Genomic DNA, 23259 nt, shown 5'->3' on the forward strand with positions numbered 1-23259 from the left:
GCCTGGAATAAATAGAATAGATGCTGAAAATAACTTTCTGCAAAAAGAAACTACAATATTTTAAACTCTCACTGGATTCACCACTCTCATTAAATATGCATGACATATTCCAATAATCTTCATAGGTCTACAGAACAGTAAAATCTCGAATTCTTTAATCTTTCAAGATGTCTAATAAAATAATCATTGGTAATGTGAGTATTAAGCTCCTTAATATCTGCATTATATAACTATGTCTCTATAAGATATTCCTACACTTTCTATTTTCTGCAACTTTATTTTGTTCAGGAAAACTAGAAATGGTGTATTGTGGCACAATACTCTACTCTTTAAGTATGTATTAAAAATATTACTATTTACACCCTCCTTATCATTCTCCTATTAAAACTCACCACCTTAGTTTGATCTTAAAACCATAATCTTTATACCAACTACTTTCAACTTTAGTCTAGTAGATTTTACACACATCAAGTGTTTCGGACTTCTGGTGGATTAAGTACACAATCATACCTTGAGAACCAATCAATGAAGACAATGAAATACCTTTGCTGCAAACGAGCTACAATAAAAAATGGACCATAAATGTCAGTATAAATATAGTCTAAAAACTAAATGACCGACTAGCCTCAAAATTGCGTTTCTTAGCATTTGTCCTTTGACACAACCAACGCATAAATTTTGTGGCCTAATAATCTCATCCTTAACCAAGCGTTCAAATTCTTTTGAGAGACATTCCCCAATATCATATGCATAACACAGATGAATCATCTCTGACCAAAACACGATTTTATTCGGATGGTATCAAGTCAATTAAAAAACAAGAAGCAAGTAGGATCACACCCAAATCCATCCACCATGTTTATACCTATATTTTTACCAAGTTAGGCTCAAATATTAATATGGCAATTTTCTTTCTTGCTTTGTTTTCTTTTCACCACAATAACTTTTTCTTTTGATGTCCTTTTATTTCTACAAGATCAACATTTATCATTGCATGATCAATGTTTTTATTCAGTTTAGCCTTATTCACTTTCTTGCCGCCTAGTTTCTTCATGAAACTATTCTTACTATCACCATAAGATAAGCTGACTCAGTTTTAACACCCTTGAGTCGTTTCCATTCAATAACACAAAATGCTAATAGCTAGTTAATGTCACATTTAACTTCTTGTGACTTATAATTCACCTTGAAAAGCTGGAAAAACCTAAGCAGAGAATAGATCACCATGTGGATTAATTAACTTATTAGCAAATATGATCCTCTACTACCTCAGATCATTAACTATCTTGCACATCTTATAGATGTACTCCCTCACTGAACCATTACCATCGTATCTCACTAACATAATCCATGTCAGATAATAGTATTGTAGTTACTTCTTAATACCCATTAACTCTTTCTTGATCAAATCAGAAGCTTCTTGGCAGTATCAAAACTAGAATACCACCCTGAATAGTATCACCAATAGAAGTATAAATTAATTTAATGGCATGGTAGTACCTGTAGTTCACTTTAAAAAATGCAACAACTTTTCTACCTAAGAAGACAATGCACTGGGCATATGGGTTTCTTTCTAAAACAACAGACACGTAGTCCAAGAAATCCAATATAATATTAAAACCTGTCTTCTAGGCTGTATAATTTTAACCATTCAATGGTTCAATCCCTATAAGATATCTTTAAATTGCGGAAGCGATTGTAACCTGAATAAATGTTATATTGAATAACATCACATAAACAACATATAGTAATATATCTCAGTTTTAGGGATTATAACTTTAATTCGTGCTTGGGGTTTTAAGCCGAATTTATCAGGGTGTTTTACTATGTGCAAAACCATTCACCCCGCGGGATCAAATAAAATGCCATCTAAAAATCACCTTTTGGCAGAATTCTAGATTTTATTTTACCCCCAAACCTGCGATCAAATCGCACATAGACCTATTTGATTATACTTGAATTATTACTTAACACTTCCACTACCTTTTGGCGAGAGGGTTATTTAGTTATAATCCAAGTACTCTCAAATATTTTACTCACTTATTCCACACTAAGACATTGATCACCTTTTGGCAAAACAAATGCCCTCATGTAGATAAGTGTACTGTGAGACCTCAATAAGACCAATGTCTTAAAAAAAAAAAATTAAAATAATAATAATAATAACCCCCGTGAGCGTGTCACCTTTTGGCAGGCATCACCCACTTTGGCTACCACATTTGAAACGGTCACTTCACCGTTCTTCTTAAACCCCGAGGAAGAACCTAAACTGTAAAAGTTCCATTTATTTAAGTTAAACAATTTCTTTATAATGCACATAAACTAAACCCAAATATTATGGAACACTTAATTTCACCGTAATATAAATGGCTTTAATACAAATAAAATAAAGCCCCCTCATACATCTTAAGAAATTACAGTAAATAATATAATAATAACATGCACATCAATCAAGATTTAAAAATTTTAATTCTATATATACTTTAATTAAAATAAAATAACTAAACCGTGATGCATGCATATTATATATCCGACAAACAATTTAAAGTACTTTGAATCTTTAAATCAATCAAGTTAATATTGCTTGCTTATGGCATTTAAACCCCCTAGATTTTTCAAGCTAAAGCTGACTTGTATATGTAATACAATCTTAAGAACATAATACCATTTATTATTCACTATTCATGAATAAACCATTTGTTCACAATACTGTCATGCAAACAATTTAATTGATAATAAAATTTCAAAGAAAATTTCTATTCAACTATTCTTTGATATCGATCAACTAATTACTGTATATATATTAGAACTTGAATTGAATATCATATTGATTAAATGTTCAATTAGTTCACCATAGATCAGTCAATCATATCACGTATATTCACATACTGAATATATACCCAAAACAATAAGAAAAATAATTTACGAATTGACATCTCAAATACCATGAAATGAATCATCATATGTGTGTAAAGTAACTTTATATTTGTGAATCTACAAGCTTCACCAATGAGTATCTCATCAAAATCAAATTCTAAATTAGTGTATAGATGCATACATATTTACCATTACATTTAAAGTATTCACTACTCAATTGTGCATAATATAATATTATTTAAAAACTCATGTTCAATAGCCTCATTGCTTCCACACCACTGTATTTATTTATTTTAAAATAATATATATATATATATATATATATATATATATATATATATCTATATTGTGAATACAAAATTATTTAATTGCGCAAGAAATTAGAGAATACAAAATTATTTATATATATATATCTATATTGTGAATACAAAATTATTTAATTGCGCAAGAAATTAGAGAATACAAAATTATTTGATTGCGCAAGAAATTAGAGAATACAAAATTGATCCAAAATAAACCTGATTAAAATAAATAAAGCATTTGTTTCCTTTTCTAACATGGAATCAGCATTGACTTTTCAAATGAGATTGTGAAACTCGTACTCAAACAGGAGGATGAAACATTAGAATTGTATATATGTATCTCGTTCGGCGTGCATGACTTAATAAAGAAACAAATTCTAAATCATTGCATAACAGATTATGGTACATAAGAGCACGTGATTCATTGTATAACAAAGACAGACAAACTGATGAATTGTTTTCCTCGTTCGGCGTGCTTAAGCCATGATATATATACATGATAGCAATTAAAACAAAACTTTTATGTTACATATCCGTGTGAACCAGTATAAACACACATGCAGTTTTTTATTTTTTTTTATTTTTTTTTATTTTTTTTTAGCTTTACATCTAATTGATCACGCACAAAATCGAGGATTTTCAAATCAGCGTGATTCAAAACATTATAAATTAATTTTTACTATTTTTTTTTTTGATTTCTACAAACCCTAACCTGCTCTGATACCAATTATTGAGTTTTAAATAAATAATCCACATGTAGAAATTAAGAATATTACCATTAATTAAATAAAATATTTAGTCTCTTACCCGATTGATGATTAAATCGCAAATACCTTTGAGAATTCATTAGTGCCCTTTGAGAGATCTGAAAAATAGATTTATTTTTTTTTCATTAGCAAGAAACACATACACCTATCCATTTGCTCCTACAATGACTTGAACCCTCGCCATTCATCTACTTTAGAATATAAAAGAGATACTACTAAGGACTACAAGCCTCTTGGTGTTGGGTTGATCACGTAACTATTAGGATACTGTGAGAACACAAGAAAGGTAATTAAGTGAATTTATCCAGTAATTAATTAGGAAACTGTTGATGATCTAAATATTGAAAGGACACTTTTATCTTTTTTGCATGATGATTTTTTAGAAATTTAAATTTTTTCTGAAAAAATTATTTGGGAATGGAGTGACCATTATTCCATAAGTTAGATGTGGAATGAATTCTTATTTGTTGAAATGAATTTTTATTATAAGGGAATAATCATTCCCACTTTAAATTTCATACCAAACAAAGTAATAATTTGAATATTCATTCAATTAAACTAGGAAAATGCTAAACATCACATACTTTTGTGTCATGAAAATAACTTGGCAGGTGATGTGGTAACTTTGTGGTAAATGATATGAAAATTTAACTTTGTGTATTCTGAAAGCGATTTTGTCCATAGTATAATACGTAGCAAAATTGAGAGAAAAAATAGGAAAAATTATTTATGATAAAATCTTAAATTCATAACTCTTTGATGGACGTTTTAGGGGTTAACTCTTTATCTTCAATAAGAATCCTAATTTTCTAAAGCCAAATTTTATGTGTTAATAATTAGATAAATACATACATACATACATACATATATATATATATATGTATATAATCAAAATCATCCGCTCATCTTTTTTGAATTTGTCTGCTTTCTTAAATTATTTTTTTTGGTAAGTTGCTTTCTTAATTTAAATATAACTTAAATATGTTAATATATCAATAAGATGAAAAAGAAAGGGTAATATCTTATCAAATTGAGAGCATATTTATCGTTTAATTAGTGCCACATCATATTCCAAACATATACAATTATGTTGAGATAGCTAATTTTGGAAACTACATGTTTATCGTTTAATTAGTGCCACATCATATTCCAAACATATACAATTATGTTGAGATAGCTAATTTTGGAAACTACATGCTGGGAAGGGTGATCATATGTAACTGATGGTGATGATGTGTTCGGTAATTTTGGACGACTCCTCTTTACACATCTCATGAGTATGTTAAATTAGGGTTGAATGAAGTATATGGTCTCTTGTCTGCGTTATGGTGGATTTGTTTGCTCGAAAATCACGCGAAATGGAATGGTAAAATTATTGGGAGAGGTGGCGCTGTATATTTAACAAGGAGTTTTATTGGTTTCCTCCAATATATCACTCTAAAAATCCACAGTTCACATGTACTCAAAATCCACAGTTCACATGTACTTGTGTATTGTATAGATCTTGGTGTGTACATATATATGTGCGTGTGAAAAAAACAAAACATACCATTTTTCATGGGAATATCTTTATTGCGAGCTGTATGATTGTCAGCCAAATTATATGAAGCAATATACAATGACAAATGTGTGAAGAACACACATGTACATGTACAGAACTAAAAATGGATTGGTATATGATTGTGTTTGTCATGAAAATTAGGGTTGTTACAATGCATACCCTAAAGGGGTGGGTTTTGGGCTGGGTTTGAATGGGTCAGTAGCCCATTCTCAACCCATTAATGACGGGTCATAAATGGGTAAGGGTTCCAATAAACCGGTCAACTTGTTCTAACCGTGAAAGTTATAAGTAGTGAGAATTTGAGTCAGAGCGCACGCAGAGCGTGAGAGCGGAGTCTGCTTGGAGCATGAAAGCAACACCTGTTTAGATTGTACTCAAAACAAAATAAAATCAAGCCTAATGGATAGGGCAACAAAAACAATACCACAGAGTTGCAAAGTTAAAACGGAGTTACAAAAATATTAGGCCCAACAAAACAAAAAACCTAACGAAACAGGCCTCAAGTAACCAAAAACCAGTCCACATACATCAACTAATAGATCTTATATTGATATATTCTTTATTGGCTGTTTATATAAATAGATAGATATAGATATATAAATCGTAATTGCCACCCTGTGAGAGAGAAAGGGTAGGAACAAGAATACGAGGGAGGGAGATGAGGAGAGAGAAAAAAAGAGAGGAGAGACGAGGAGAGAAATAAGAAGAGAGAAATAAGAAGAGAGAAATAACTGAAGAGAGTAATTTAATTTTGGAAAGGGTGGGTTTTAGAAAATTAATCTGTTGTGTAATAATGGAGTCATCAGATATTTTGGTCAATTATTTAAATTAATTCATTAATTGTTGCTTTGAGGTATATTGTGGCTTTGCACAAATGGTATGCAAGGTACCATTCATATGTACCAGTACTGGTGATATACCGTAAGGTTAATAGCAGAATGAACAAGAATATTTAATTCTGCTGAGTTCCTTCTTTTCCCTGAGCCATACAGGAGGTGTTTGTTCTTGTGCTTATGTTGTCGGGACGGGTTTAGCTCTGATACCAATTGTAATAGACCGAGTGTTTCACAATTCGACCCAAAAACTTAAATCAGTACGTAATACAAACACCCAACCATATATACCCAACTACTTCCCCATCCAGATCCAATGTGGGACAAAGAACCCCTTGTGACAACTAGCCAACAAACACAAATCATTTGGAAACTTTTGGTCACTATCCAATCTCGGCTTAAAACCTTTGAATTTGATCCTATCTTATTACTTCTTGCTGTTTTTTTTTTCCCATTGGTGGTAATCTTGGACGGTCAAATCTGAGACTATGTACATGGGTCTAGAAAATTATAAAAGTTAGGATTAATTACAATGACACCCCTTAAGGTTTGTCATAATGACAACCATATACAAGTTGGGTTTTTTTGAACAATGACATCGTTGGTCAGAAATTGAATCCAAACAAGCCCTTAAAAGGTATGAAAAGTCAATATTACCCCTTCAATATTTTATTAATTTAAATTAAAAAATAATCAAAACTCCCAAATGACGTTTTTGCCCTTGGTATGTCATCAGTATATGTCACCACTCCCTTTAACCTCTCAGCTTCTCCATCAGAAACCTAGACACCAACCATACCTCTCAAAACCTAACCCTAACAAATCCACCACCACAACAGAAAAAACAAAGCAATGATCTCTCAAATCCTAACCCTAACAAACCCACCACCACCACAACAGAAAAAACAGAGCAACAAATAACCATAATCTCTTAAATCCTAACCCTAACAAACCCAACCCACGGTCCCTTCCGTCGTCGTTGAACTCTCGAATCCCGCCGCCAACAAAAATTCCGTCGTTGTTGAACCCTTGGATACCGCCGCTGCCGCCACCAAAAAATTTGTCGTCGTTGAACCCTCAGATCTCACCGCTGCCGCCACCAAAAAAATTTGTCATTGTTGAACCCTCAGATCTAGTCGCCGCCGCCACCAAAAATCCTCGTCGTTGAACCCTCGGATCTGGCTGTTGAATCGAGTGGGGAACTTGGACGCATCAAATTGGGCGTCGTCATGCTTAAGGTGAAGGTTGTGGTGGTGTCGACGCCAACTCCGCCTCTGTCGCAGCCACCGTCAAAGTTTAGGACTTTATATATACGTATATATATTGAAGATCTGGTGTTTGAAACTGATGGTATGTGTGTGTATGTGTGTGTCTGTGTGTTGAAGATTTAGGTTTTAAATAATGAAGTGGTGATGATGATGGGTGAGGCATTCACTGCAACAGAGATCGATTTAGATGATATAGGTGGTGTGATAATGGACGTTATTGAGGAGAAGGACAATTTTTGGGATTTTTTTTTAAATTTTTTTAAAATAAGGTCAGAAGAGTAATTTTATTATTTAAATTGATTAATTGATAATTCAAAAGGGCAACAATGTAAATTCCTTAAGTGTCGGAGGTTACAGGTGATAGTTGGGGTGCTTTTGTTAACTTTATTAAACTTGAGAGGATGTCATTGTTCAAAAAAAACCCAACTTATATATGACTGTTATTATGACAAACTCAAAGGGGTGTCATTGTAATTAACCCTAAAAGTTACTAACATTGAAGCTTAATAATCACAAATCCGCACCAGAAGAGGTAATACTGATTATGCTTTGAATTTCCATAATCTGATGCACTTGTCATTGTGTGTGGTGACAACCTTCCGCATTCCAACAGCCAAGCACCTGATGGGAGGTCGAGAAGTTCTAGGAATGAGATCAATGCGGTCATCTTCTGCGAGCCTTACCGCTTGATTACTTTTAATGACTCCATACACGTCTTCTGTGCGATTCGATCCCCTGTTACTTTCATACATAATGCACCTTGAATACACTTCACCCGTGTTCTGATCCAATACACGTAGCACACCATCTATTCCACCAGTAACTAATGTTGATCTATCAATTTGCAGGTGATGCATAGAATATAAAACATTGGGACTTACTCGTGTCTCCCAAAGTTTTTTCATTGTCCTGAAATGTTACAGAACAAGGTCAACTCGCCAAATTTACAACTCCTCCAGCATAACAATTGTCAAGAAACTTGGGAAACTATCAGAAAGCAAAGACTTGGATAAAATTAGCTAGAATTTACTAAGTTCAGATAAGCATATTCGATAGTACTAAATTTCGCTTTCTCTGAGCCATGAAGATTAATCTTAAAGCTAACACCTTGATTGCATGTTTAAATACCTCCCCGGGCATTAGTTTGAGATACTTAATGGTTTTGCCCGAAAATTTAAAGCTTCCCGAATGAAAAAGAAAGAACTCTAAGAGAGCTCAACTCCGTGAAACAGCATGCAAACTCTTTATCAGTTGAGCATACCTAAGGTCCCAACAAGAAGCATATCCTGACGTTGATCCAGCAAACAGTAAATGAGAAGAAGGATTGAAACACAAGGTTCTTATGCCTGTAACAAGGAGTTGAAAAACAAGTCATACCATGTTATCACAACATACAATGCCTTCATATGTTTCAGAAAAGATCCAGCTACAACCAGAAATCCATCCCACAATATAGATTTACAAGAAACACCAATAATCTAAAAAAGCTTATAATACAAACGGTAAATTTATGGAACACTTGCTTCGGCTTCGAAGGTGAGAGGGTTTTGTAACTGTGTTAGATTCTTCAGTAGTCATCAACACCAATTGAAAGTGGATCATAATTATAATACAAACTGTAAATTTATGTGGAAGTTCACAATTGCTGAACCATAAGCTGTCAATTCATCCCATAGTTGTCTGAAGGAGGGAATGGCTGGATGTAGGTGGTATATAGCTCTGCAGAGGGCTTAACAACAGTAACGATAGGAGTTTCTGTACTTGTCACAGTTTCAGGACTGGCCATTAGTTCCTTTGAAGATCGTTTTGAATTGATTTTGTGAGGAGTGGTGGAGACAGTGTTGTGGTTTAACCAGTTCATATAATAAGCAACTGCATTGTGTTCTCAAGGAGATAAATTGGGATTTTGAGGAAGAGCCTCTGTTTCCTGGAGATGGGCTTTGGCGGGATGTTGCCATGAGCCAGAAGCAGGACAAAAGGAAATATTTAGAAGTTTTAAAGTTCATCCCTTACATTTGTTGTGCCTGAAGTGTATAGGGCCCTAAGGAATTGTTATGATCAGTTTATAGGTATCAACAAAGACATGGTCAACCAGAAAAAATTCATCCGGACTCAAATTCTTGTGGCAGTGACTGGGGAGCCACTGCAGCTCTAGTGGGTAATTGGATTGGAGTTGTAGAGGTCTAATGGGATTTTCCTCATTATGTGTTGGAATGACTGGGTTCTGGTACTAGGTAGAGGTGTTGATAGAAGCTTGCATTTCCAAGGTTAAATTCTCAGCCCTAGTAAATGGATCTTAAGATATTCTTCTCGAGCTCGAGGGATCTGAGGAATGATCATCCTTCTCACACTTTGTTTAGTTTGATGACGGAGGCTTCGAGTAGGATGTTGAGACAAACTCATAAGCGAGGCTTATTGGGTAGCTTTGTGCTTGCTGACATCATGATAATGCTATTATTTTCTGAGCCAGATGCAAAGCAGCTGAGAAATCAAAACGTGAGCCATTTGTATTGAGGTGGTTTGAGAGGTGAAAGCTCCATGGGGTATCAGATTTATCTCCTCACACTAGATTCATTGTTGATGAATCTCAAGTCTTTTGGGGAGGGTATTATGCATTGGAGGGTGAGAATGGGACATACTTACGGAAAAGTTGTTGCTATTATGATATCAGTGCATTTGTTTGGGTTGTTGGCACCAATGACTTTGCAAATATTTGAAGGCAGAGAATTCCATAATAAAGAGATTCTGGTTAGACTTCAATTATTTGTTTCTCTGTGAGCTCTTGTTTATAGAGGTCAAAGGAGCTTTGGTGGCCATGATCCTGAGCAAGTTGATTGCCGCAAACCCACTAAACAGGCAGTTTGGAAGTTGTTTTGATTGGTCGGACACCTGCACTAAAGAAGAGTTAAGATCAAAGATGCTGGATGTTCCGTGAGTGATTAGAGGAAATTAGGAATTGCAGGTATTTGTAGCAGCGAGACATATTTTATGTTATCCACTTCAGTGGAAAGAAGATATGAATGCTAAGAATAAGAGAGAAATTTTGGATCATGTCTCTTCCTTGGAGAAGTTGACCGTTGCCTTGTTTATCTGTAAAACCCTAGAGCATCAGCACCACTGGTGCAAAGTCAAGCCTAAAAGCAGTCACTTCGTGAACTACCAAAGGTTAGATCTGTCCTGAATCTCACCTCCCCAGGACCTTGCTTTAGCGGGACCAGAACTAAGTCATGTCTCTCTACCTTAGAGGTGGATATTAGATGGTTTCCTCATTGGCCAAGGAGAGGCAAGCAAATTGCCCAGAATTGGTGCTTCTTTGATTGTTCATCAAGGAGCCACTTTTACCCGCTACAATCTTTTAATTGTGTGAAGAGTTTAAGTTATAGCTGGTGCATTGAGTTATATATCCTTTCCTTTAAGTCCCTTGGAAAAGTTCCTCATCTACATGCTTCATGTTATCCATTTCTACATATATGATTCTTCTCTTTCTTATTTATAGATGCGAAACTCCACATATCCTTATCATTTATCCATCTTTTTTTATTTTTTTAAAATGCCCACACTAGATATTCACTTCAAAAAATAAATCTACCTACTGTTGTAAATTTTTTTAATTGCCTTTTCTTAGCTGAATTTGAATTCAATTTTGAAAGCTTCCAGTTTTCATCAGTGTGTGAATCATACTGCTGGTCAAGTTCAAAAAAATAGCATACAACATGAGATGGAGGTAGAGGATGAGTGACATACACACACACACACACACTGTGTGTGTGTGAAGCAAATTATAAGCACAGCAGAAATGCAATTATAATCAAAATCATTACAGAGAAGGCATATCATAAAACCTGAGGAATCACTTGACATTAGGGCAGCTACCCGCTGACCAGTTGAAAGACCTGATACTGTGATACCACCAGTTGAGGAACCACTAATAATCAATTGATCATCACTCAGTGATAAGCATGTCACTGGCCCAAGATGCATTCTGCAAAAAGGAATATGTGCAGTACATTAGACTTATTAAGTAATTTAAAAATCATGGAACAAATTGCTTCCCACCTTACCTCTTAACAAGATTAAAGAAAACAAATTCTCCTAATCCAAACTGTCATACAAGAAAGATGTGTCCAAACAGGCTAAAAATGGCATGAATAAAGCAACAGATTACACAACAGTTTACTTTTCAGGGAAACACTTATAAGCAACCGTTGTTGGGTGTGTTGTAGAAATTTGCCTCGTCTGAACATTTAAATGCATTTTGTTGAGCCTAATACATAGTATTTCTGCTTAAGAGTAAACCAACTTCAGTTGTGGTGTTCTTCGATTACCCACTTCAGAAAATTCAGCTCGTCATATGCACAGGAAAAGTATACATACAATGAATTCCACTTTGAGCGAGTGTGTTCACGAGCAAAAATTATAATGACCACGAGAAGTATTGGGCTTAATAATATAATCATTTGTGCTGCCCTAATTCCTAATTACTTCACAGAACGAATTAGACACAATTTATGTAACCAGTTAGTTTTGAAGAAATGTGATTGAACTGTAGCCATTCAAACTTTAAGAACATGTCTGTATGTGTGTGTGTGCGTGCGTGCACGTGTGTGTGTGTGTGTGAGATAGACTAAAGTTCAGCTCAACCTAGACTAGCTACTAAATTGATAGAACACTGGAAAGGTGAGAAAATAAAAGATCAAAAAAATTTCTTGCAATACGTACTTAATAATTTGAGAACATTTCCTGCTATACATGTCAAATACGCGAGCAGTACCATCTTCACATCCAACCACTGCCTCTGGATCTACATAACTGCAAACATAAAAGATTGAGGTGTTTATCCATAAACAACAAAAGCATGCATCCTAAATAATATCATGTAATTGAATCAGTTCAAACATAACTGAAAATATTAGATACTATATGAAGGGAACAATTCGTGTAAAGAGCCCTGGTGAAATTTTAGAAGTAGTTACCTTGTAGTAATTAAAGACGTGGAATTGTCCTATAAATGATATATTAAGGAACAAAATTGAAAAGAATCATCAATAAGTTGCTCCAATGTAAAAATCAGAGTAATTCATGATTTATCTTCAAACAAGTTTTGGCTATTTAACAAGAGAGATCTGAAAGTTCGTTCAAAGTTATTCTTTGTCAGTAACAAAAGCTTACTGTGCTTTGCTCAAGTATGGGAAAAAAGAAAGAAAGGATGAAAGGCTCTACTCGGGTTCTCCATTGATCATGGTAAATTGTTTCAAACTCGAGGGCGAGTTTTCTCCGAGGAGGGGGGTTTGATGAAAATAATTAATGGTGCTTTGGAAAGTGCATTGGGAAAAGTCAAAGTGTCATTCTTGTTTTCCGGTACTAAGTAATTAAGCTTTGGAATTACCAAGTATTTACTTAGGAAAGTGGTCAAATGTTATTAGTGATGTGTGGGGATTCTAAAAGTCATTCTAGGAGAAGTCAAGTGTTGTTAATAGTAGTATTATAAAAGGGAGAGCACTCTTTATCTGCTGTAACCAAGACGTAAGGGATGGTGATGAGTAACCCTAGTCTTTCTTACTTCTGTAAGAAGACTTTTCCGTTCATCTCTGTTTGCTTCAGGATGTTAGGTGTAAGAGGCAAGAAAGTTTCGAAGCAGTTCTACAACTAACATCCATTGATAGATTTGGTGGTAGTGCAAAAGTTTTTTAATGGCCATTCACCACCACCAAAATCACTGCACAATCACACTTCTTTACCGCGACTACCACTGATGGTCTTTGGAGTGGGAGAGAGTGGACCTCTGTTTTCATCAGTACTATCACGACCAAATTGAGCAAATCCATAAAATATGTCACCTCCACTGGCTTCAGGAGTCAAAATATTAGCTAACTTTATTTCCATAAGTTCTCATTCAAAGATCAGTTGTCTTCCATTCTTCCTCAAGTTTCCTTTACCACTCAAAGAAAAAGTTGGAGTCTCGCTCTTATTTTGATCATACAGATATTTGAAAATCACTGTTGAAGGGGTTAATAAACTAATCCTAAAATTTTCCATAGGTCGATTTTTCCCTTTTTAAGCTATTTTAAAGGATATATTTTGTTCTATGCCTGCGTTAAGAGCTGTTCTGTATGATCAATATTTCTATAAACAAATCATATCAAAAAGATGTCTATAACACTAAAAGTATTTGTGCTGCAAAAGAAGTCATCAAACAGGGTATGAAGTGGAAGGTTACAAACGGATCCAAGGTTCATTGCTGGTCCAATAACTGATCCTGTTAATTTTGCAGTGATTTCCACTCCATCAACCACGACTATTGAGACTGTTGCTGATTTAATTGATCATGACTCCAAGTCTTGGAAAATGGATCTTCTTCGTTCTACTTTCTACTTTATGCTTTCGAGATGCCAATCTTGATTAATATGCTGGATATAGTCAAATTTTGTGTAGTGAACCCTTATCAGGTTCCTTATCTCTCATGATTTCAAAGAGAAAATTTCAGTATAATCAAAAGAACTTAGCCAATACAAGACCTAACACATTGTGAGAGTAAATGTTTGAAAGCAACAAGGCACTAAGAGTTGAGTAACTTATTTTAACGCAAGTTGGTAACTGAGTTATTGGTTCTTGTACTAAACGTTTGTTTGATTTCAAGTTACAGCAGCTTGAGGTTAGTTCCCACTCTTTGCTGACATCAACATCCACTCTTTGGTCGTATGCTAGTTACAAAGAACATGTTCCTACTTTATATTTTAGACCTTTAACACAGTTAACTAATGGAATAGCAGAATATCTGTCAGTAGTAAGTAAATATAAGTTGGAAGTTAGCTGATGTATAAAGACTAACCATACAATAAATACACTGAACACCCACATTATATTCAGGTCAAGGCCCACATTACCAACACCTACAACCCCCAAATCAGTACACCCAAAACCCACTAACGTTAGCTACCACTACCAGACCAATGAACCCTCAAATCACAACTATGTAAGACCCACTACATATTCCAATTTCTCTTTCTATATATTTTTCTCAACGACCACCACTGTCATCAACTCACAACCAACCTCAAAACCATCACCACTTTCCCCATTTATTTTTAACTCACTTAATGAGACAAGCCAAGTTGTTCAAGAAAAGCGAGATTCATTTATAGCTCACATATGGTGAAAGAGACACATAGTAACATATAACTTTGCGAGCTAATTAAATGTGGAGAAGGTAACTTAATCATATTAAGTTAGCTAAAGTTTCCAAATCATAATGAAATCCTGCATATCTAGCGTGAGATGTAGGATGTTGACTGGATAAAAGGTTTAAGCCAAGTTAACACAACAGATATTAATGTACAACTTTAAATGTTTAGCAGTGACATGTTACAATCAAGAGAATACCAATAAAACTCACCGCATACATAAACCGTTTGTAAACAGGTTTTCACGTGAGGGAAATATATTTCTCTCCGCATTATGCCGCCTCCATATGCATATACGAGTCCCGACCAAACCAACAACCTAAAGAAAAATAGTTAAAGATATCCAAAGGTTACAAAGCAAGCAAAGCTGTAGAATTGACTCATAAGTAAACCTTGTCAATAATGCTTAAACAGTTCAAATCTCGAAGAAGAAGAATAATTAAATTAGCTAGTGGCACTGAAGATGATTAGGTCAGAGAAAGCTCATCACTCTATGGATCCAAACTTCACATAAAACCACAAGAAAGGAAAGCGACAGATGAGCCAGGTAGTGCACTTAAGATTAGTTTGATCAAAATGACACCGGTTGAGGTATAGCTCGAGCATGTATTGAACTAGAGAATCTTAGTTCAGTCCCCGCTTGGCAGGAATTAGTACAGTTCTAGCCCTGATACCACAAAGAGTCAAAGAGTAGTAGAGAATGTTGTCAGGGGTTTATTTGTTATTACTTATATAATGTCTGGTGCTTATGTGTATTTTCTGAAACTTGTTAGTATAAATAGAATGTGGTGGAAGGATGAAAGTATCATTTCTTTCTTTCCCCATCTCTCTTCTTCTTCTCATTTGAGGACATAGGATTGAGAGAAAGGAAAGAGAAGTAAAAGGAATATTCACCTGAGACTCTTGTCCCCCTATTGGAGCTCCCCAAACCAGAAGTGGAAAGGGGCTACTTAGCGAAAAGAAGCGTCAAAAGATTTGCGCTCACTGTGCTCACAAGATGTTTAGGCTTCGCTCAACTCGAATTGCTTTGAGCGAAACTTCTAGAAAGTTTAGGCACTTCTACAGCTTTGTTTAGTTATTTTTTATGTGCAATGCCTTGATCCACTTAACAGCTCTATCACTATTATTTTTTATTTTCTTCAGGAAAAAAAAAAAAAAAAAGTCAGCTGAAAAAAAGAAATCAAACTTAATATTTTTAGTAAGTAAAGGCAACTATTTCTTTTTTTTTTTTTGATAAGTAAGAATTTTATAAAAAAGCGCTCAAAGGGGAGCGAAACCCAAGGATACAAGAAGAAAAAACCAAAAAGAGCCTTAAGCCTTCAAAGAGGCCAAAAACATAACAATCTCCTCAACAGAACGATAATCTCTCCCTAAGACCCAACAAAAGAGAGTAGAAATAATAGAAAACTTAAGCATAGAAATGGGTTTTTCCTTGCCATCGAAGTATCTTCGATTCCTCTCGAGCCAAATGCACCACCAAACACAGAGAGGGGTAGCCCTCCAAGCATCCCGGATGAGCGCCCCAACAGAGACACCTCTCCAAGCCTTAATCAACCCTCTAGAGGAACAGGGCATAACCCAGGGAACCCCAAACAACCTAATCATCAAATCCCAACAATCTCTGGCCATACTGCAATGCAACAGAAGGTGATCCACTGTCTCCTCATCACAACGACACAAGTAACAACGATTGAAAACCACCTGCATTCTCCTCCTCAAATTATCCTGAGTTAAAATCCTACCCAAGACAGACGTCCAAGCAAAAAAAGCCACCTTAAGGGGAGCCTTGGAACACCAAATAGCCTTCCAAGGGAAAGTGCCACCCTCCCCATCAAAAAGACACCTGAAAAAGGATCTCACCTCGAAACGACCCTGAGAGTGTGGACTCCAAAGCCAACAATCAGCCTCCTCATGAGAGATCACCTAACGATACAGTAACTCCAAAAAAAGAGTGACCTCCTCAATTTCCCAATCCTGAAAATGTCTCCTAAACTGAACGTCCCAAATTAGTCTTCCGTTATCAAGGTGATAACAGTCAACCACCAAGGCCTGCCTGTCAGAAGCAATCCTGTAAAGCCGAGGGAAAGAAAGAGCAAGGGGAAGATCCCCACTCCAAAGGTCCTCCCAAAATCTGATCCTCCTACCATCCCTGATCCTAAAGCGAACATGATTACGAAAAACGTCCCATCCCTTTCGAATGCAAGTCCAAACCCCCACACCCCTAGGACCACGCCCCTCAAGAGAACACCACCCACCACTGATTTCCCCAAATTTGCTGGCAATAACTTTCCTCCAAAGCCAAAGTCTCTCAACCCCAAATCTCCAAAGCCATTTCCCAAGAAGAGCCCTATTGAAAGGCAACAACCTTCGAATCCCTAATCCTCCACTCCGAAGGGGACGACACACTTACTCCCAACGAACCAGATGATATTTGAACTCCTCTCCTCTCCCTCCCCAAAGAAAATTCCGCTGCAAACTCTCAATTCTCTCCGCCACCGAAGAAGGAATCTAAAAAAGGGAGATAAAATAGGTGGGAAGGCAAGAGAGAGTGCTCTTGATTAGAGTGACCCGCCCCCCTTTGGAAAGGTACTGCTTCTTCCAACCTGCCAGTCTCTTCTCAAATCTATCCACCACCGGATCCCAACTCCCCACACATCTCGAAGGAGCACCCAGAGGCAAACCTAAATAAGAAATAGGAAATGAGCCAGTGCCACATCCGAGGATCTGAGCAAACATCTCAATATCAGGAACATCCCCTACCGGCAACTATTTCTTATTAAAATAATTCCAAAAGAATTGGCTTACATGACAATCCAAGAGATGGTTTGAACTAAACCTTTTTTAAGTCTACTATTTAAACTAGTTGAGAGTAATTCCAAAAAAATAAAAAAATAAAAAGAGGAACTATAAAAAGAAACAAGTTGAGAGTAATTCGAATGTTAATCAATATCGTGTTTTGGTCTACCACATTTACAATCACCAGCTTCCAGAACCAAAAAAAAAAAAAAAAAAATAGAGAGAGAGAGAAAAATTAAAAGAGGAACTATAAAAAGCAACACTCTGTAGTAGCTGATACTTCAACTAAATATTAACAGAAATTATAATCTAAGCAACGGTCAACCCAAAAGAAATGATAGGCTGTTCTATCGGCAATCCGACTTTCCTATGCCCAAAAGTTTCATTTAATTCCATCACATAAACTCTCATATCACCACCTGAATTCATCTAGGCTAAATCAGTCAAGATATTACCTAGAAAACTGAGTTAAAATAAGTACCCAACAAGAAGTTGCAACAATAGATTATTTGGTGCAAATACAAGGTTGACAACATCTCTTCCAATCATAGAGAAAAATGAAAGCACTATATCCCATATATATGGCATATAAACAAGACCAAACGCCCATAGAGACATTATAAAGACATGCATGATTGCACATAGTAAAATATAGATGCACCCATGAAAAATTAGTCGGATATTTCATGCAAAAGCTGAACAATGTGTAAAGCAATTGCAAAAGAAGGTGCACTAGAAACAGGTTTCAAGTGCAGAGAAACCACAAAGTAAGATGGATACTGGTTTCTTCATTGTACCTTGTTCTCATCAAAATCAAAATCAACTAAACGGGTGTTATCTGGAAGAGAATATTCATCCAAACATTTGTATCTTTCTGCTGACCAGAGACGCATCACCTAGCATCATTGTAAACCAAACTGTTAGTAAAAAAGTTCCATAATTTCTATGCAGCATAAACCACCCGAAAAAATAAATAAAATCTGCAGCAGAGGGAATGGATGAATATTAGAATTATATTATATTCACATGTTTGTATGTCTATATAAATAATGTGAAATAAATTAAACTGGATACTAAGAGGAATTAGAATCATCACACTAATTGAGGGCACATGAGAGAAAGCCAAAAGATCAGAATCATGTGCATTGATGACAAAGATTGCATCTTACAGAAAGTAATACCATTGAAGCTGAAGATACTCAAGAAACAAGGAAAGTCCAATAATGCAAGTTAGGCTACTAAGAAGAGAACACATATCATGTCTTATAACTTTATAGAAAACATCAGCTTAGCATAGAAGAATTTAAGCAGACAACACCAAAAAGTTGGGCATGTCTATTGTCAGTCTGGACAAAAAACATCGCAGTTTGAAAGCAATTCTAGACAACCCAGTGTTACTTGGTGACATGCTAATAAAATCTTAACCATATGGAAAGAACTCCTTCAAAAGAGCCACAAGATAAAATAACTACTCCTAACAAAATAGAAAAATATCGCTTTGTTTTTCTTAAATCTTGACAAACACAGAATGCATTACAAGTCCATGGCGTCATAGACAGTTCATAGAAATTGGTTAAGACTTGAAGAAATTAAGTAAAATTTAAGATCAACGTATTGGAAGCTGAAGTTAAGGCAACATCCTTCAACAGGCAATTTAGATGCAAAGAACAGTACTGGTCCAACAAATAGATGTCATAGGTCATTACCATGATATCACTCTCTCTTTGATATATCACTGTCACAACTTTCATTGGACAAAGTCCTGATCATTTCCTTTCCCAACTCTATATTGCTGCAGATCTGGAGGTTAAGGAATAGAAACTTGACCAACAACGACTTAAGTACCATTTACTCAATCAATCCCGGTAAAAGAGGAAATTTTTACTTGCAGTTCATACGAAACTCGCAAGGATGCTATCAAAGTTACTGGCTAGTACTTAGTGTAAGATATCATACCTTATCACCTACACCGGTAAGAATCAATCCCATCTTCATTCGGCACTTATCAACCCTAACAGAAAACAAGGTCAAAAGGACAATTCACTCACAAAAGTCACATATATGCTCAAATTGCTTAACACCTCCAGATATATAACAAACTTAACATTTTGCCAGAAGTACCAACTTTTCTTTTTCGACATTAACAATTAATAGCTGCAAATTGGAGAAATTTCATAATTGTTCATAAAATTTTGGAACTTTAATTAAAACTGATCATTGTACCCATTTAGAATGTAAAATTCAGACTCCCACCAAGAAGAAAAGTATATGTCTTGCATTTAGAAAACTGAAATAAATTGCTTTTTTATGGAGTGTTAGCAAATCTAATAAAAGTTCCATTCATCAACATGTCTATCATCCCTCCAAATTCCACTTAGGCATGTCTTTCATCTCAGCAACATTCCATTATCTTTCTAATTGAACCCAATTATTGACTCACTACATTCATCAGAAAAGAACGCCATATCCATCATCGACCTCCATATTGATTCAGCATCACCATCAACCACATCAAATTAGAGTAATACTAAAATGTTTTATTAATATAAGTTCATAGATGAAATACTTACTTATATCCAATTGAGCTGATATATTTATATGACAAACATGACAAATGTATATAATTCAATAGTGAGATTAACAAAAAAATAAATTCAACATCAAGATATTGACAGGTGTAATGTAAGCTTCGCTTGCCACATTTTTATAATATATGTATTAAATACTAATTCAATTGAAATCAGTTTGAAGATTTTTTCAAGAAGTTCTGAAGCTTCAGAGATTAAGCATGATTGAAAATTTGAAACCCAAGAGATCCAACGTGAGATTACTAGAATACCAACCTGCTCCACCTCAAGTTCTTAGGAAGTAGATTTATTGTTGGAATTGTAATTTGTAATTAATTTTTTTTAATTGTTATCTAACCAGTAGCTATCTTAAAACTTTGGCAACACCATTTTGGAAATTCTAGCAGCCTACCACTTTCGAAAGTCCATAACACCTGATACACATATTTTACCTTGTATGTATTACTGACTACTGAATTAAGATCCTCAAGATCCAACAAGTTGTGATTAAAAGTATAAACATCAATGCAGATACAAAGTAAAACAATTGATAATAAAATCTGGTGCTTTAAATAACAATAAAATGAATGGCTTACAAGAAAAAATGAAAGAGAAAAATAAAATTTACCCAACTGAATGACCTTTCCACTGGTAGATATCAATCGGTCTTACTCGTAAGGAGAATCTATGCCAATCCATAGCTACCTCCTCCAAATGTATCTTCAATGACCTCTCTGAACACATCGACGCATCAAAGAGGTCTGCAGAGTTCCTCCTTTCTTGCTTGGAGTATAGTACTTGTAGCAACTTATACTTATTGATGACTGTTCTCCTTCATTGGGTTAAAAAATAAAATTTGAAGATAGAGGAGTTACCTTGGTCAGTAATATGGAAGAGATACATAAATTGGTATGAATTTATTAATAGAGCTGAAAATAGCACGCTTACCAAAAAAAATTGTCAATGATCCATATTATAATATTATGTATCTATCACCAAAAAAAATATTAACTTTTAAATACTTCATTTAATGACAATGACTTGCATAAATTCTTTTGTAGACTACATTTAAAAATAATAAAACTTGATACTGACATTACTTACTTAACAGAGAGAGAACTATCTTAAACTTGAAATTCCAACAGTTTACAAATTAATATTCCAACAATGGGTGCACAAGTAGAGTACAGTGACTTAATTAAGAATTATTATTACTCAATGTGCCCACCAGGAATAACAAGATCTACTAAAAGTTAGATTCTTTTTTCTTTTTCCTCTCATCCAGTCCACCCAGCCCACAAAGAAAGTAGAGAAAGAGAGGGAGGGAAAAGGAAAAGAAGTACAACCATAATATACTAGAATGAGAATATGATACACATGCAGTTTCCAGTAAAAACTAGGATCAGCATAAGATGTAAGTTGGCTTTATTATTTATAATCTAGAACAAAATGAAGTTTAGGTTGGTTTAAGGAGGTCCCAACAATGCAAATAAGCACTATTCAGGGTAGTCTTTAAAACGCTTTCATAGGCTTTAAGTAATCTTTGAACTAATACATATACATGTTTAATAGAGAATTCTGCATAACCTTAGCACAATGTTGTACCACAACAAGAACAAATTTTACCCAATACCCATTTATCACAGAATCTCAGCAAGATCAGAACAAATTTAAATGCTTTAAACAAATTCCACTGAACATAATGTTAGTGTACACTTTTAAAATCCATTTTCTTATTCAGAAATAACACAAAAACCGTCATTCCAAATATTCAGTAAAATCAAAAGCAGCAGCATCAATTTGAAGTACTTCTATTATTCACTCAAGTTAGCTTTTTCCCTCAAATTTGCGTAATTTTGGCTATATAATCAAGAGTAACATAAAATAAAAAATAAATAAATAACCTAAATATATGAAACCCAAAGTTACCAACTAATATAATTCGATACAAATATTTCAATTCAATTTGCGCTTACTTTTTGGCTCCGTTTGGCTGCTCAGAAATTGTAAGCAAAGGGGGAAAAAGATGCAAATTTTCCTATAGCATTTCCTTGTTTTCCTATATTTTATTCAAATCAAATGAAAGTCCAAAATTGAAGAAAAAGACAGAGGAATTGAAGGTAAGGCATACCAGTATCTGCAAACGGTGGTGCAGCGAACGGCTTCGATGAGGTCGAGAAGAGTGAAAATCGTACAAAGAGTGTCGTGACTGAGGGCGTGGATTCCTTTCCTCCTCTTCGACGGTGGTACACCGCCGGAGGTGGTGGTGTTCATCCTTGTCCTCGCCAGAGGTATGGTATATAGATTATATATATATATATATATATATTGAGAGAGAGTGTGTGTTACGGACTACTTTTATTCTCATCTATCAATGTTTTTCTGTGTTTAAGTTTTAGCTTTAGCTGATTTCATTTTATGGGCTTCTTTTTCTTTTCTTTTCTTTTTTTCATTTTATGGTTTTGACTGGGACTTGGAAAGCACATCAAATCTATACATAAGTAGAGGTTTTTTCTCAGAACAATTTTTTATTTTCCAAGAACAGAAAAAAAAAAAAAATAAAACCAAAAATAATACAAAATTTTGTTTTTGGACAATTTTTGAATTAAATAATAAAAGGTAAAATCAATTGAAAAAAAAAAAAAAAAAAAAACTTTGAGTTGCTTGGTTCAGTTTTCTACCATTAATATATAAAAAATTACATAATAAAATAAAACAACAGTTTTAAAAATGTATTTTTAAAAAAATAACATGTAAATAGATCGGATAAACCTAATTTGATTCAAATATGATTGTTTAGCTAAAGAATTATAGGATTCAAATTTTTATTTTTATTTTATTGTAATTATAAAGTCTCCTTGGTATAAGATATTTAAAAGTATACTTTGTAAATAAGAGTATTTTCTTATCAGTACCTCATAGAATTATTGAAAAGAGCTTAAATAGAATTTTACGAACATAATACATAAAATGTATGGTGTGTATGAATTTTTTGTCAATGACAATATATATATATATATATAAAGGAACTTTTTGTTTGTAAAATGATTATAAATTCCAAAGAAAATGACACCTATTAATCAAAATAAAGGACTTGTGTTTTTTTA

The 23259-nt window shown here is 34.6% G+C and overlaps 1 protein-coding gene across 2 annotated transcripts; it reads right to left on the minus strand.

The window, feature by feature from the left end:
- Positions 1-8022: 8022 nt before the first annotated feature.
- On the minus strand, positions 8023-22597 carry LOC132299376 (F-box/WD-40 repeat-containing protein At3g52030). Of its 2 annotated transcripts, XM_059795928.1 has the most exons (9): positions 22284-22593; positions 20781-20984; positions 19542-19596; positions 18383-18481; positions 15002-15108; positions 12328-12417; positions 11451-11590; positions 8870-8954; positions 8023-8517 (listed from the first exon to the last, which is right to left on the minus strand). In XM_059795928.1, exons 1-9 carry the CDS (start codon positions 22424-22426, stop codon positions 8151-8153), a joined length of 1290 nt encoding a protein of 429 aa, XP_059651911.1. In that variant the 5' UTR covers positions 22427-22593; the 3' UTR covers positions 8023-8150. The 2 variants fall into 2 exon arrangements, with proteins under 2 accessions (XP_059651911.1, XP_059651912.1); XM_059795929.1 differs by lacking the exon at positions 19542-19596 and having other exon boundaries at positions 20786-20984; positions 22284-22597.
- Positions 22598-23259: the final 662 nt, after the last annotated feature.

This window comes from Cornus florida, unplaced genomic scaffold (genome assembly GCF_030987335.1).
Source record: "Cornus florida cultivar Cherokee Brave unplaced genomic scaffold, ASM3098733v1 CherokeeBrave_3.0.0_Hap2_Chr03, whole genome shotgun sequence".
In the NCBI taxonomy this organism is placed as follows: domain Eukaryota; kingdom Viridiplantae; phylum Streptophyta; class Magnoliopsida; order Cornales; family Cornaceae; genus Cornus; species Cornus florida.

Coding starts and splice junctions, on each gene's coding strand:
- LOC132299376 (XM_059795928.1), bottom strand. CDS start 22,426: ATGAACACCACCACCTCCGGCGGTGTACCACCGTCGAAGAGGAGGAAA. Junction 18,482..19,541: donor TTACCGGTGTAGGTGATAAG/GTATGATATCTT, acceptor CAATGATGCTAG/GTGATGCGTCTCTGGTCAGC. Junction 15,109..18,382: donor TTGATTTTGATGAGAACAAG/GTACAATGAAGA, acceptor ATTTTTCTTTAG/GTTGTTGGTTTGGTCGGGAC.